The 15688-nt window shown below is 40.3% G+C and overlaps 1 protein-coding gene across 1 annotated transcript in view; it reads left to right on the top strand.

Moving 5' to 3' along the window:
- Positions 1-13981, top strand: part of LOC103345784 (zinc finger protein OZF-like) — a 44221-nt gene extending 30240 nt beyond the window's left edge. Inside the window, 5 exon segments of the mRNA XM_070067668.1 lie at positions 7123-7187; positions 9177-9303; positions 9549-9641; positions 12311-13555; positions 13558-13981. Of these exon segments, the coding sequence (XP_069923769.1) occupies positions 12646-13555; positions 13558-13772 (1125 nt within the window). The 5' untranslated portion in view covers positions 7123-7187; positions 9177-9303; positions 9549-9641; positions 12311-12645 and the 3' untranslated portion in view covers positions 13773-13981.
- The last annotated feature ends 1707 nt before the right edge of the window (positions 13982-15688 follow it).

Below are 15688 nucleotides of genomic sequence, written 5' to 3'. Positions count from 1 at the left end.
CGCATTCCCCACTTCCGCAGGGGAGCGGCACTCTGCCGGCCGGTTCTCTCGGGGGCTGCACGGGTTCCCTTAGATGTTCCCCATAGATGTTCCCGGTGCATGCCGTTTCTCTCCTCCTTTATAGTCCTCCTCCGCCAATCCCAACTCGGCTGCCCACACGCCGAGTACGCTGCTCTCCAATCAGGAGCAAGTCCTACAGTTAATTGGTTGAACTGGAGGCAGCTGTGCGGAAGCTGTTTACTTCTCTCCCAGCGCCATACTGTGGGAGAGCAGATGCATAGAATAAGTCCTAATTCGAGTAACTTAGTCTAGTCCGGATTGCTCCCCACACTCTCTTTACTGCCTCACTCACCAAATGGCTGCAATGGCCGGATCTGTTCTGATCTGAAGCCAGGAGCCAGATGCCTCTTCCTGGTCTCCCATGCAGGTGCAGGATCCCAGGCACTTGGGCCATTTTCCACTGCCCTCCCAGGCCAGAGCAGAGAGCTGGACTGGAAGAGGAACAACTGGGACCAGAACCGGAACCCACATGGGATGCTGGCTCTGCAGGTGAAGGATCAGCCCAGTGTGCCATGGCACTGGCCCCATTCAGGGATATTTTTCTATAGTTTTCTTTTTCTACTGTATCTTTTTCCAGCTTAAGAATTAAGGTGATGCAGGCTTAATAGAAGGAGTTTGAGAGGATTGTCTCTCTTTCAATTGTTTTGAATAGTTTGAGAAGAAATGGAAGTAGTTCTTCTTTAAAAGTCCAGTGGAATTCAATAGTGAGGCTGTCTGATCCTGGACTTTTCTTTGTTGGGAGGGTCTTTATCACTCATCCAATCTCTGTCTTGGTTTTTGATTTGTTTAGTTTTTCTATGTGTCTTCATGACTCGATTTTGGTATATTGTGTATGTCCAGGAATCTGTTGATTTTTTTCCTCTAGGTTTTCCAATTTATTAGCCATCACAACAGATGTCCACACCCTACATTGCAGTGCTAATCTGAGTTTTGGGTACTCCACTTCCAAATCAGTTTCATGTTAATATCTCTGGGAAGCAATGGATGATGGCTCAAATTCTTTGATTTCTGTCATCTAATTTGGAGAACTGTAACCTAAATGGGGACTTGAGAACCTGGTCTTGCACAGTTGTTGTAGCCATGTATAAAGTGAACCAGCAGATGGGAGATCTCTATGTTTCTCTTTCCCTCTTTCTTTGTCTCTGTGTCTCTCTGCCTTTTTTTATCATGTTAAAATATTTATTTATTTGAAAGAGTTACAGAGAGAGGGAGAGACAGAAATCTTCCATCACCTGATTCATTTTTGAGATGACTTCAATATCCAGATTGTGGCCAGGTTGAAGCCAGGAGCTTCTCCTCCAATGTGTGTGGCAGCAGCCCAGCACTTGGCCCAAATTCACTGTTTTTTCAGTCCATTGGCAGGGAGCTGGATCAGAAATGGAATAGCTGGTACTTGAACTGGTGCACATACAGGATGCCAGTGTAACAGATAGCAGCTTTGTCCACTGCACCACAACACCAGCTCCTCTTTCTGCCTTTTGAATAAATAAATATTTGGAAAAGAACTTAAGGTAGTAAAAGTCATCATGACTGAGCAATGGCAAATTTATTGAAGTGATCTACTTTTTAAAAGATTTATTTATATATTTGAAAGGCAGCACTAGAAAGAGAGAGTGGGAGAGATTGATCTTCCTCCTCAAATGGCTGCATTGACTGTGGCTAGGCCAGACTGATGTCAGGAGCCAGGGGCTTCTTCCAGGTCTCTCACATGGATACATGAACCCCAATATTTGAGTCATCGTGTGCTGCTTTTCCAGACACATTAGCAGGGAACTCGATCAGTTTGGAGCATTAATGTCTATGATACTCTCCTTGCAGTTAAAGAATTTAGAATCCATCTTGATTATGGGTGGGCCAAGTACAACAGCTTCCTATTGTCCAAGGTTTGGACTACATGGATTCTGAGAAATTTTGTTAAAATAGTTATTAATCATAACTCTAAATTTAAGCTTTTCTTACTAAATTTTCATGTTTTCCGATGTTAATATCTATGGGAAAATTGGATCTCTGGATTGCAACCAATGAAAGCATCCAGACTAACAGTAAATAAGGTCAACAGTCAGCAGAATGGTGTCCAGCTGAACTTAAATAGCTTTTCTTGTTTGGTAGAGGGGTAACCTCCTGCATTGTACTGACATACTGACATAGACAGTAGATATTGGAGCCTGTCCCTTGTGCCAAATGGAGAATGCCACATTTTGGTTCATTTCATATATGTATATATATATATATATATATATATACACACACACACACACACGCATATATATATATACACACATACATATACACAGATTTTATTTATTTATTTGACAGGTGTAGTTACAGATAGTGAGAGGAAGAGACAGAGAGAAAGGTCTTCCATATGCTCATTCACTCCCCTATTGACTGCAATGGCTAGAGTTGGGTCAATCCAAGCTAGGAGCTTCCAGGTCACCCACATTTTTGCAGGGACCAAAGCACTTGGACCATCTTCTACTGCTTTCCCAGGGTATTGCAGAGAGCTTGATGGGAAGAGGAGAAATGGGGACTAGAACTGGTGCACATATGGGGTGCCGGCACTGCAGGTAAAGGATTACACCACTGCACCACAGTGTTGGCCCCAGTCTATCCTTAATTAAGGACACCTCAGTAACCATGCTCAGGTATTACTGTCCTATATTCATGGCCAAAGTCCTAGCAGACAACATAGTTTGGAGAATCATAAGCACAAGGTGTGTAGGAGACTTCATTTCTCATACAGCACAATTAATGACAAGGTTCTAAGAGGGGAAATTACTTGCATAATAGTCTTTGAGAACTAATGAACATCACAGGTGATCTAGAGAATTTAGAAGGTTTGTGAGCCCCTAAAGTGAAAAAGTCACTGAAAGCACAAGGACAGTGCCTAGAGTTTATTTTGATGGATTTTAGCCCTTTCATTGGAGGGAGGCCCAAAGAAGCTGGACTGATTTGTATACCTCAGAAATGTCTTCTCAAGGTGAAGGCAAACTGAGACTGAAGGGCTTTTGGAAAAACTTTGAACAAAACACATTTGCCACACTTGGTTAAGACACATCATTTATCTATTGAGATGCATCAGATCTGTTAACATTAGGTATAAGGTAAGTGGACATGGTGGATGGCATATAGCAATATGATTTTAGTAATCTATCATGAGGTGCTATTTTTTTTTTACTGGATTTAGCAGGTATAATTGGGCTACCTAATGGAATAATCACCTTTTTGTTAAATAAATCTGAGGTAGTAAATGTTAGTATATGAAGACATTGATTTTCTTTTATTGGGCCTTCTTGGTTATTTTAATCTGGGATCGGCAGATTCTCATTTTCTCTAGCCAAGTTGTAACTTAAAAACTTTATTTTATTACGCATCATGTTGGACTGACTCTGCCACTTCTGGGATTTCTTTTTAGTACATCTGACAACTGGAAATTTAGACAATAGTATAGTTAAAATGAGATGTACCAAGTAAAGTACTTATTTTTCTTCTGATACATATTTTGGAATTCTTCTAAAATTCCTATTGAGTATTCTTGTTAAATTTAGTTGCATCCCTGGTTAAGACTTATGGGAGCCACTCTACTGATTACATCTATGAAACTTTGTTAATGAATGCATATAGAACCTGGGAAAGTTGATTTATATCTTATGCTGTAGAGACATAAGACGGAACATCTTTTTTATCTTTTTTAGTTATATAATTAAAAAATGAATTTTAGGTTTTCAATAGGATCAAATTATGTACTTTTCAGAAATGTATCCATGCAGACAACTATAATTTATGCATTTTATATTTTCCTTCTTTAGATTTTTAAAAAGCTTTACTGAGATTGCTGCTGTGATATAGCACGTAAAGCCCAGCTCTGGCCATTGTGGCCAGTTGGGAGTGAACCAGTGGGTGGAAGGCATCTCTGTCTCTGCTTCTCCCTGTCTATAACTCTTCCTCTCAGATAAATAAATAAAGAAATCCTGTAAATATTTAAAAATAAAAAATAAGAAAGACTGACCTCCCTCGATTTGCAGAATAAAGTCACTGAAAGGTAATTACCAGCTCAGAGATGATACAGGAATTTGAACAGCACAATTCAGACCTTATATCTTGTAAAAATTGTCCAATAGCTGTGGGCCAAGAGTCAGTGCCCAATGACACTACCACTCAAATCCTCAAGAATTTGATCATAATTTCATGTCCATTCTCACTTATACAGGAAAAGGAGTAAAAGCAGGAAGTCCATGGCATCCCTATATCTGTCTCTCTGCTAATTTGTGGGAGAAACCACAAATTAAGTTCAGATCTCAAAAAAATAAAGTTTTGTTAAATACTTAACTAAATGGAGTGATTCATAGATGAATTTCAGGAACTTTTGGGTAAAGAATTACCAGGTAGTGCAATTTCAAATATTCATAAAGATTTTAGAAGGCACTCACCCCAATTTCCAGCCACTTTAATCCACTGAATATATTCAAATAATTTTCCTCACTGCAAAATATGATGCATTGATGGGTGAAAAAATGTTTTAGTAGGTAAGATCAAGCATCATTTTAAAAGATTAAAAATGGGTTGTTCAGGAACATTAGTTTCTTTGAATATTTTAAGTTAAAAAAATTCTTGGAGTCTTTTCCTGAGTATCTGTAAGAAGTATATATTTAGGGGGGCTGGTGCTTTGGTGCAGCAGGTAAAAGCCCTGGCCTGCAGTGCTGGCATCCCATATGGGACCTGATTCCAATCCCAGCTGCTCCACTTCTGAACCAGCTCTCTGCTATGGCCTGGGAAAGCAGTGGAAGATGGCTCAAGTCCATGGGCCCCTGCAGCTGTACAGGAGACCAAGTAGAAGTTTCCGTTCCTGCCTTTGGATAGCTCAGCTCTGGTTGTTGTGGCCATCTGGGGAGTGAATTAGCAGGTGGAAGACCTCTCTCTCTTGCTCTACCTCTCTCTGTATCTCTTTCAAATAGATAAAATAAGCCTTAAAATATGTGAGATTTTTAGAACCATATTTTAATTATGAGATTAAAAATAATAAATTTAATGACAATTGCCAAGAATTCTTTCCACATTTGAGTTTTTCCACTTATACTATGTTTCTTTCAGATGTAAATATGTCAAACCAAGAATTACTGAGGAATTGGGTAATTATGTGGGTATCTCATGTGTTTAGAAAAGTTCTGATATATCCCCTCCATGTCCCAGGAGGCTGATTTTCCAGCCGATATATGGATCATCTTCATTTCTTCCTAATGGAGGTGTGCATTGGTATCTGGGAATCTAGCCTCATCTGCCCATGATGTCAGCAGGTCAGGACCATGGGAAATCTCCTCTGGCCTCCTTCTCAGCATGTGCCATTCCAACCACTCCCACCATCTTCATAGAATTCCTGACCCTGGGGCTTTCCTCATATGCTCAAGAGCTGTGTAGTTGGTTTCTGTGTCTGTGGATGTTAGTGTGAGGGTGAAAGGAAACTTGGAGAGCAGGACAGGTGTCTGTCTCTTGGTGGCATAGGTGACAGCCACCAGGATTTTTTTGGTCCGAAATTGGTGCACTGAAAGAAGACCAATGTGTCTCCAGTTGTACAGAAGACAGTTCTAAAAATTCTGTAGAAAGTCTTTCTCATCCAAGATGGCAATGGGATGGAGCTGGGGCTTCAGGCCATTTGGGATGAAATGTGTGTGGGTGAATGCCTATTGCGCTTCTGTCACTATTTACCTGTCTGTAAGATTAACACTACTAGTGAAATGCCCCTGCATTCCCTGAGAAATCCTTGTGAGGTCTGTGCAGGCTGACTTACACTATGTGGCAATTGCAATTTTGGGGTCTCATGGTATATCATCTTCTAGTAAAATTTGGTTTTCTGCATTGTTTAGCCGACCTTGCACTACTCTTTCAAGGTTATAGAACTTTATACAAGAACTAGTTTGCAAAAATGTGGAAGTTTGGATACTCTGTGACAATCACATTTGCAGAGAGAGAGATGTCTTCCATTTGCTCTCCAACTGGCCACAATGGCCAGAGCTGCACCAATCCAAAGCCAGGATCTAGAGCTTCTTCCAGGTCTCCCAAGCAGGTGAAGAGGCCAAAGGACTTGGGCCAACTTTTACTGTTTACACAGGCCATAGCAGAGAACTGGAACTAAAGTAGAGCAGCTGGGATTTGAACTTGTACCCATATGGGATACAGGCAGCTGCTTTACCTTTTAAGCCACAGTGCCAGTCTCCAAAATAACTTTCATTAGTGTAAATTTTACTGAACATAGTTTATTTGAACAACAACAAAGTTTTACTGTTTTTCGTTGTTACATTGTCATTTAATAAAATTTTGGCAATGCTTTCATTAAAGCAATGATAACTTCTGGTTAATCTCTGCCACTTAATAGAGGTGGGGGCACTTGCCTATATATTTACATGTTTGAACATTTATTCCTCCACGGTGAAGTTGAAATTTTCTCTATATATTCAAGATTCTTTATTCATTTTATCACTCCTTTTTCTACAATGCAATGTAGAAGGAAAGAAAATAAATTTTCTTTTAATTCCTTGCATTCACATTTTCTTGCAGGTATGATTCAGGGCACCTCCAGATATTTCAAAGAGCAAAGAAAATTAATACATCACCTGCAAATTGTGTACTTTTTAAAACATATTCATTTTATCCTTTTGAAAGACAGAGTCACAGAGAGTGATAGAGAAAGAGAGAAAGAGAGAGTCTTTCATCAGCTGGTTCATTCCCCAAAAGGCCACAATGGTCAGAGCTGAGCCTATCTAAACCCAAGAGGCAGGAGATTCTTCTGTGTTTCCCACATAGTTGCAGGGGTCCATGCACTTGAGTCATCCTCCAGTACTTTCCGAGTCATATTAGCAGGAGCTGTATCTGAGGTAGAGAAACTGGGACTCAAACTGGCACTCATATGGGATGCTGGCTCTGCGGGCTGGGGCTTTTACCCACTGTGCGATCACACTGGCCACTGTAAGTGGTTTTCTTATTCCCCAGCTTGCTGTCAGATTTCTTTTTAGATTTATAATAATTTATTAATGAAAATGGATAAATGAAGATGAATTTTATTTTCAGGGAATATATAAAAACAAGATGAATGGTGAATATGTCATGGCTATCAAGCATTGCATTTATCCAAGGTAAGGTAGTGTCATCTCTCATCTTTCTGTTGCCATAGCAAAATATATATTTGTTATATGATTTCAGTTGAAGCTTCAAGGACAATGTTCTAAATTTTGAGGTCATGATGTCCAACACAATCTTTAGTGTTATACAGATGATGTAGTAGGCAGTGTTTTAGTGCCACCCTGGAAATAAACACTTAGCATTCTGCCAGGGAAAGAGTTACGTAGGGCTAAAACACAAACCAGTTGCATTTATTTTTAATTGTTAGAGCAATGCAGTCCTTAATAGTTTGAGGAGATGAACTTGATCCTGAGCTAGAGTAAGGATGATGTGGGGAAAATAATCTACTGCAGGTTCTTTTATGTTTTAAGATTTTTAAAAAAGATTTATTTATTTATTTGAAAATCAGAGTTACATAGAGAGAGGAGAGGCAGAGAGAAAGAGAGAGAGTAGAGATCTTTCATTCAACGGTTCACTCTCCAATTGGTTGCCATGGCTGGGCTGCGCTGATCTAAAGCCAGGAGCCAGGAGCTTCTTCTGGGTTTCCCACATGGGTTCAAGGGCCCAAGGATTTGGGCCCTCTTCTACTGCTTTCCCAGGTCATAGCAGAGAGCTGGATCAGAAGTAGAGCAGCTGGGTCTCAAAACGGTGCCCATATGGGATGCCAGTTTTTTAGGCCAGGGCATTAACCTACTGTGCCACAGTGCCAGCCCCAAGATTTATTTATTAAATTATTTGAAAGGCAGAGTAATAGAGATAGGGAGGTATGGATAGTGAGAAAGAGATGTCTTCCATCTACTGGTTCATTCCTCAAATGGCCACAATGGTTGGCCAGGCCAAAGCCAGGAGCCTGGAACTCTATCAAGTCTCCCATAACCATGGAAGTGGCCCAAATACTCAGGTCATCTTTCACTGCTCTTTCAGGCACTTTAGCAGGGAACTCAATTGGAAGTGGAGCACCAAGGACTCAAATTGTTTGTTCACATGGGATGTCTGAATTGCAGGTGGGGACTTACCTGCTGCACCACAATGCTGGTGCCTACTGCAGGTTCTCAAACAAATCTCTCTGCATTTCCCTCAGTCACAAATGCAGATTATACTGCAGAATTTCTCAGGTTCTGTTTTTGGGTAAATAACTCCATTGCTTTTACTTTAATTTGTTATAATGTTATTTCAGTTCTTTAAATGTTTATGAGTAGAATAATTATGGAAAAAGCTAAAGCTACTTTCTATTCTTTCTTGAATCTCCTCCCTTATTTTAAAATATTTATGAGCTTGGTAGAGAAAAAAGTTGATGGTGTGACAGAAAGCTACAGAGCTCCCATGCACTTCTTCACTGCCTAAATAATCATATCAAGCAGTGGTGGGGCACAACTGAAGCCAAGAGTCAGGAATGGAATCTAGGCGTCCCTCTTGGTTGGCATCACCATTGCTTCCCCTACTCTGCACTAGCTGGGAGCTGGAAACTGGAGCTGACACTGAAATCCAACTTTGGAAACTTGATGCAGAGATAGAGTATCTGAGCTGGCATCATAAACACTAAGTTAAATGCCTACTGTCTCTTTTAAAATATTTTTTTCTCTGCCATAATTGCATTGACTGTGTATAGTGTTTTCCTGGAAATTCTTCACTGTTCAATCCCTTCATAACTTCCCTGATGGTTTCTTGTCTTTTTCCCTGAATACTTCTACATTCTTCTGAACATTGCTCATTCCAGAGTGACTGTTGTCCCCCTTTCAGCCTACTGTGCAATTGCCCTTGACATAGTCTGGCCTTTCTGAACAGAAATTCCTGTTTCCCTCCAGCTTGGGCATTTTTCACAACCTTTATACCATAGGTTTGATCCCCTGTTGAATGCTTCTGTGTGGCTGTCCAAATGCTTAACAAATCTGAAATGAAATGGCATTCTTCCTTCTTCTTCCATACCCATGTAGAAGATATACAACTGCCATTGTTTATTATGTGACAGAGTTGACATGTTGACCAGGAGTGTTCTATCACAGGTGATGATAGCATTTGAAGACCTGGCTGTGTACTTTACTTTGGAAGAATGGCAGAACATGAACCTAGCTCAGAAAATCCTGTACAGGGATGTGATGCTAGAGACCTACAGCAGCCTGTTCTCCCTGGGTGAGTGACACTCATCACGTGCTCAATGGTAACATTTTCTCACTATTTAACAAATAAGTGAGCACTATTCATAAAGTTTAATGAGGGACAGGTATAGAATTTGAGTCCATGAATAACCTGAATATCTACCACCTGGGAAGGATGTCAAATTGGAACATTTGTTACATAGCTCCTGGACCAAGCTGTACTTCTTTAATTAACCCAAGATAGTGATTTCACAAAGTCTACATTGTTTCCATTAATAGGGTACTGCATGACCAAACCTGACTTGATCTTCAAGTTGGAGCAAGGAGCAGAGCCCTGGATGGGAGAAGAATGCCCACATCAGAGCCTTCCAGGTCAGTCTGCACATAACAGGCAGGGAGGCCAAAATAGAAGCAGTGCAGCAGATGTTGACTGGTGTTCTTTCCATGAGTTTTTCCCAAGTCTTCCTCCTGAAGACAGCTGGTCCTGTGATTCAGACACAGACATTCTACAGTATCTATGGAGATCAGTATCTCTGGTAAAGGCAAAGGTAATGAACTTTTCTGTGAAAATCAACAACTGATCAAAAACCTCCAGAAACTCAAATTATCACAGAAGAGTGTTTATAGAAAGAAACAAGAGGAGGTAACCAGGGCTGATGTCTTCACAATGAGTTAGAAATCAATTTTCAATAATTGAGCAGACTCTGGGTTGCAGAAACAAATTCTTTAAACTGGTGGGAATGTATAGCCAAGGTGGTATATTGGGACTTTCTGTAACTGTTGTAGTTCTATGAAGCTGAGGATGTCAGGTTTCCTTAGAAATATGGGGAAACTGTAAGAGTGCAGATAAAACAGATATTTTCATTAGAAAAATTTCACAAATGCTGTTTCCCTGGGAAGACAGAACACGAGACAACCACATATTCAAATCTTGTCCCATGAATGTGATCCTACTTAGAGTATAGACATATTTCACTCTTTACCTTCAAGGAAATGATCTAGTAAAACTTCCCCATATTTATGGTTGAAATATCACAGAAGTATGAAACCCACAAGTTTTCTAAAAATGAATTGAAAAAGGGGCTCGCGCCATGGCTCACTTGGTTAATCCTCCCCCTGCAGCACTGGCATCCCATATGGGCCCCGGGGTTCTAGTCCTGGTTTCTCCTCTTCCAGTCCAGCTCTCTGCTGTGGCTCAGGAAGGCAGTGGAGGATGGCCCAAATGCTTGGGCCCCTGTACCTACAATGGAGATAAGGAAGTGTCGCTCCCCGTCTTCGTGGGGGAATGACACTAAACCCTGCCTAGGCTTCCTATCCGAGTCACGGCACCATTATGTCGCTCCCCCTCTTCGTGGAGGAACAACACAGGACCCTGCGCTGTTCTTTCGTCTGCTCGGCCCTCCCCGGGTTTGCTGCTGGTTCTTCCCGGGTTGGCTACCGTCCCTTCCACCTCTGTGGAAGGGCGGTTCCCCCTGGCCACTTTCCCCACTTCTGCAGGGGAGTGGCACACCGCCGGCCGGCTCTCTCCGGGGCTGCACAGGTGTTCCTTCAGCTAGATGTTCCCCTTAGATGTTCCTGGTGCATGTTGTCTCTCTCCTACTTTATAGTCCTCTTCCGCCAATCCCAACTCGGCTGCCCACACGCCGAGTACGCTGCTCTCCTCCAATCAGGAGCAGGATCAGCTCCTGGAGGTCATCACTCAAGTTGGCAAGAGGCAGCTGCGTAGAAGCTGTTTTCTCCTCTCCCAGTCCCATATTGTGGGAGAGCAGATGCATAGAATAAGTCTTAATTCCAGTAACTTAGTCTAGTCCGGGTTGCTCCCCACAGGAAGAAGCTCCTGGCTCCTGGCTTTGGATTGGCATAGTTCCAACAGTATTTGCCATTTGAGGGGTGAGCCAGTGGAAGGAAGATCTTTGTCTCTGTCTCTCACTGTCTAACTCTGACAAATAAATAAATAAAAACACATTAAAAAGTGAACTGAAAAAAAAATGGACAGGGAAAAATTGGTTTCTAGATTACAGAGGAATATATTTATTAAATATTAGTCCATTCTGTGAAGTCTTACTCATTTTTGTGAAAGTAGAAAGTGAGAGAGAAACAGTGAGAAATAGATTTTCTATTAACTCTCTCCCCAAATACTAGCAACAGTTATGACTAATCTGAATCCAGAAGCCTGGAATTTCAGCTACTCATCTCTATCACAGGGTCCTAAGCACATGAACCATTATCTGCTGCTTTCCAGTATCTATTATCTCAGAGCTGTATTGGAAGCAGAGTAGCCTCGGCTTAAACTGGCACTGTTTTGAGATACAGGCATCCCAAGCAGTGACTTAAGACATCTTACCACAAAAACCATTTAATCATACTTGAAAAAAATTCTGGCAGTAAACAGGATCATGGATGAACATTGGAAATCTATGTATACAATTTAATACATTAATGTAATATGGAGAAAACATGTATATTCATAAATGTGTATCTTCTAATCATTTTGTTAAACTCTTATGATGGAATGAGGATATAAGCCTGAGCCATTCTCCCTCATTGCCCAAGGGAGATAAACTTCGGAATGTATTCCTTGCCCTTGAAACTCAATTGGGTCTCACAGCCTATTGCCTTCATACCCCACCCTGCATTATTTTCCAGGTTCCCAAGGCCCCCACCCAGTTCCTGGAATTCCCCTCCACTGCTGCCCCCTACCCCCATGCCCAGCCTTAGCCCTCCTTAAAAGAATCTGGCCCCTGGGAGTTGGGGCCTTCTGTCACATGCTCCATCTTGTACATGCAGGCAGTTGGTCACCCACCTCTGTGGATTAATTTTCTCTCAATAAATTCTGTCTGGCTCTAAATTCATACACTCTCTCCTCTATTCTACAACTCTTTTCCTCACATTGTGGCACCCTGAGTGAGGAGGCACCAATGCAGAACTTTTCCTAACATCTTATCCCTCTTAAATACAAGTAACTTCATTCCTTTGACATGAGTATGCTACGAGAAACAATTGTATTTGATTTAGTGACATCATTTTTTTTCTCACTTCAGTTGCCATGAAACTGGATGAACTGATAAAGACCAACCAGAAAAGTCTGGAGAAAAATCTGAATCAGGATGTTATGAAAAATAATAAGACATTAACTCCCAAGGGAGTTGAATTCAGAAAAACACTTAATTTAAGTATAAGCCATGTTCCAAAACTGAGTATCAAAAAGAGAAACTATACAGGAATAAAACCTGAAGAATACAATATGTGTCACAATGTGTATCCGCATTGTGGGCCTGATCAACTACAAACTGGAGAGAAATTTCATGCTACTAAGGTACCTGGGAACACTCTCCAGTTCTGTGAGCCTCTTAATCAATAGCACAAAATTCAGACCATGGAGCAGGCACTTCAACAAATTGGACAAGGGAAAGTCTTCAAAAGGAAGAATATATTCTGTGAATCTGAGGAGCTTTTTATGGTAGAAACCTGTAATAAGTCAACTGCCACTATTGGCGAGACAACTCAAATAGTACAAGATTTCCATAAAAATTCTAACCTCAGCATACATCAACAAAGTCCCAAAAAAGAGAATGTTTATAAGTATATTGGGCCTGTGGAACCTGTCATTTACCAATCACATGTTAGAATGAATCATAGACCAAATATAGGGAAGAAATCCTTTGCATGTAAAACTTGTGGGAAGTCATTCAGTAATAAATTCTGCCATACCCTCCATCACAGCTCTCATATAGTGGAAAACCCTCCTGTGTGTAATGATTGTGGAGAAACCACTCGCCAGAAGTCAGATCTCATTAGACATCAGAGAATTCACACAGGGTTGAAATCTTATAAATGTAATGACTGTGAGAAATTCTTTGGCCAGAAGAAATACCTCATAAATCATCAGAGAATTCACACAGGGGAGAAACCTTATGAATGTAATGACTGTGGAAAAGCCTTTGGCCATAAGAAACACCTCATAAATCATCAGAGAATTCACACAGGGGAGAAACCTTATGAATGTAATGACTGTGGAAAAACCTTTGGCCATAAGAAACACCTCATAAATCATCAGAGAAGTCACACAGGGGAGAAACCTTATGAATGCAATGACTGTGGAAAAGCCTTTGGCCAGAAGCCACACCTCAGAAAGCATCAGAGAAGTCACACAGGGGAGAAACCTTATCAATGCAGTGACTGTGGAAAAACCTTTGGCCAGAATTCAAACCTCAGAAGGCATCAGAGAATTCACACAGGAGATAGGCATTATGAGTGCAATGACTGTGGGAAAACCTTTGGCCTGAGCCACACCTCATAAATCATCAGAGAATTCACACAGGGGATAAGCCTTATCAATGCAATGACTGTGGAAAAACTTTTGGCCAGAAGTCACAACTCAAAATGCATCAGAGAATTCACACAGGGGAGAAACCTTATGAATGCAATGACTGGAAAAACCTTTGCCAAGAAGTCAAACCTCAGAAAGTATCAGAGACTTCACACCATGGTGAAATGAAATGAATAATAAATAATAATAATAATAATAAATGAAATGACTGTGGAAAAGCGGTTGGTCCCATCCTTGCATACCAAGGGTAAATCCCACTTGGTCTGGGTGGATGGTCTTTCTGATGCATTGTTGGATTCAATTTGCCAGAATTTTTTTGCGGATCTTTGCATGTATGTTCATCAGGGAAATTGGTCTATAATTACTTTCTCTGTTGCACTTTTTTCAGGTTTAGGAATGAAGGTGATGCTGGCTTCATAGAAAGAATTTGGGAGCATCACCTCTCTCTCAATTGTTTTGAATAACTTGAGAAGAATTGCAGTTAGTTCTTCTTTAAATGTCTGTCAGAATTCAGTAGTGAAGCCATCCAGGCCTGGGATTTTCTTTGTGGCAAGGGTCTTTATTACTGATATATCATTTCCATCTGGTTATGGGTGTGTTTAGGTTTTCTATATCTTTGTTGCTCAATTTAGGTAGGTTTTATGGATGTAAGGATGGTGGAAAGCCTTTTCGCTGTAATTCATAACTCATAAGATATCAGAGAATTCACATAGGGAATTTTCTACATGACCTTTTTGTGCAAGTTATATTTCATGAAATATTAGAGAATTCACCAAGGGGAGAAATGCATGAATGTAATAAATGTGAATAAGCCTTTGTGCTACACATCAGACCTCATCAAACATAAAAGAATCCTCATGGGGAGAAATTTTATGAATGTAATGACTCAGAGCCTTTTACCATAATTCAGCCCTCATTGTACATCATCAAATTCATATAGGGAAAAACCCCTTTGAAAGTAAAATCCCTTTAATTAGAAGCCATAACTCATAAGACAACAGGGAATTCACATGGGAGAGAAACCTTATGGGTGTAATGAGTGTTGGAAAGCTCTGTCCAAATCTCTCCTTATATCAGCATGCACAACATATATATCTAATGAGTGAAATAAATGTGAGAAAGTCATTTCACATAGGTAATGCCTCATAATCCATCATGGAATTTGAACAAGGGAGGACCCTAACAATATAATGAAGGCGGAAGAGCTTTTCCAAAAAAATAAATGTTAAGTATTGTGACAAACCTTTTTGGTGGAAATCACATCCTATCCAACAGAGACTCATGTAAGGGAGAAAGCTTATAAATATTATTAGTGTGAAAAGGTTGTTTGTCAGAAGTCAATGGTACATCAGAGAATTGACACAGGTGGTTTCTTAGGAGTATAATGATTGTGTAAAAACATTTTCTTTATTTCAGGCTTGTATAGATATAGAATTCACAAAAGGTAATATTCTTTGCATGCTGTAAATATGATAAAACCTTTAGCCAGGAATTAGACATCAACAGACTTCAGAGAATTCATAAGGAACAAAAGTCTATGCAATGAATTTGGAAGAAGTATTTCTGCTATGAATCAGTCTTCAATTCCCATGAATAGACTCACAAATGAGAAAACATGCATGTATAGAAAAGTTTTGTACCATAAATTATCTCTAGATGGTAAACTAATAATTCACACAAAAGAAAGATCATGAGTGTAATGGAATTGGGAAACCCTTTGCTATAAGGCAGATTTCCAGAAAGCTTAGCAAGATTACAGAAATGTCTCTGAAAATGTAACATGTCTGAAAGATTTGTTGGCGTCACAAAATGGAGAATAGCTCAAGTGCATGTGTTTTTGTGACCTGGCATCCAAATTGATATCTCTTTTTCTTTGATGAATTCCTTATTTATTTATTTAACAAATTTAGAGACAAAGGATTCCTGTCCATTGATTTACTACTATATACCTACAATCGCCATGGTAAGGTCTATGGCAAATGCTGAGTGCTGAGAGGGGTGAATCTGATTGATCACTGATTCACTGATAATGCTGAAGACATTGGTTCCTGGTTTTTATGCCACTATGCATGGAAATGTTTTTCTAATT

This window comes from Oryctolagus cuniculus, assembly GCF_964237555.1.
Source record: "Oryctolagus cuniculus chromosome 17 unlocalized genomic scaffold, mOryCun1.1 SUPER_17_unloc_3, whole genome shotgun sequence".
Taxonomy (NCBI): domain Eukaryota; kingdom Metazoa; phylum Chordata; class Mammalia; order Lagomorpha; family Leporidae; genus Oryctolagus; species Oryctolagus cuniculus.
Note: the sequence above shows the minus strand (reverse complement) of the source record. Positions and strands in the feature narration are given on the sequence as shown.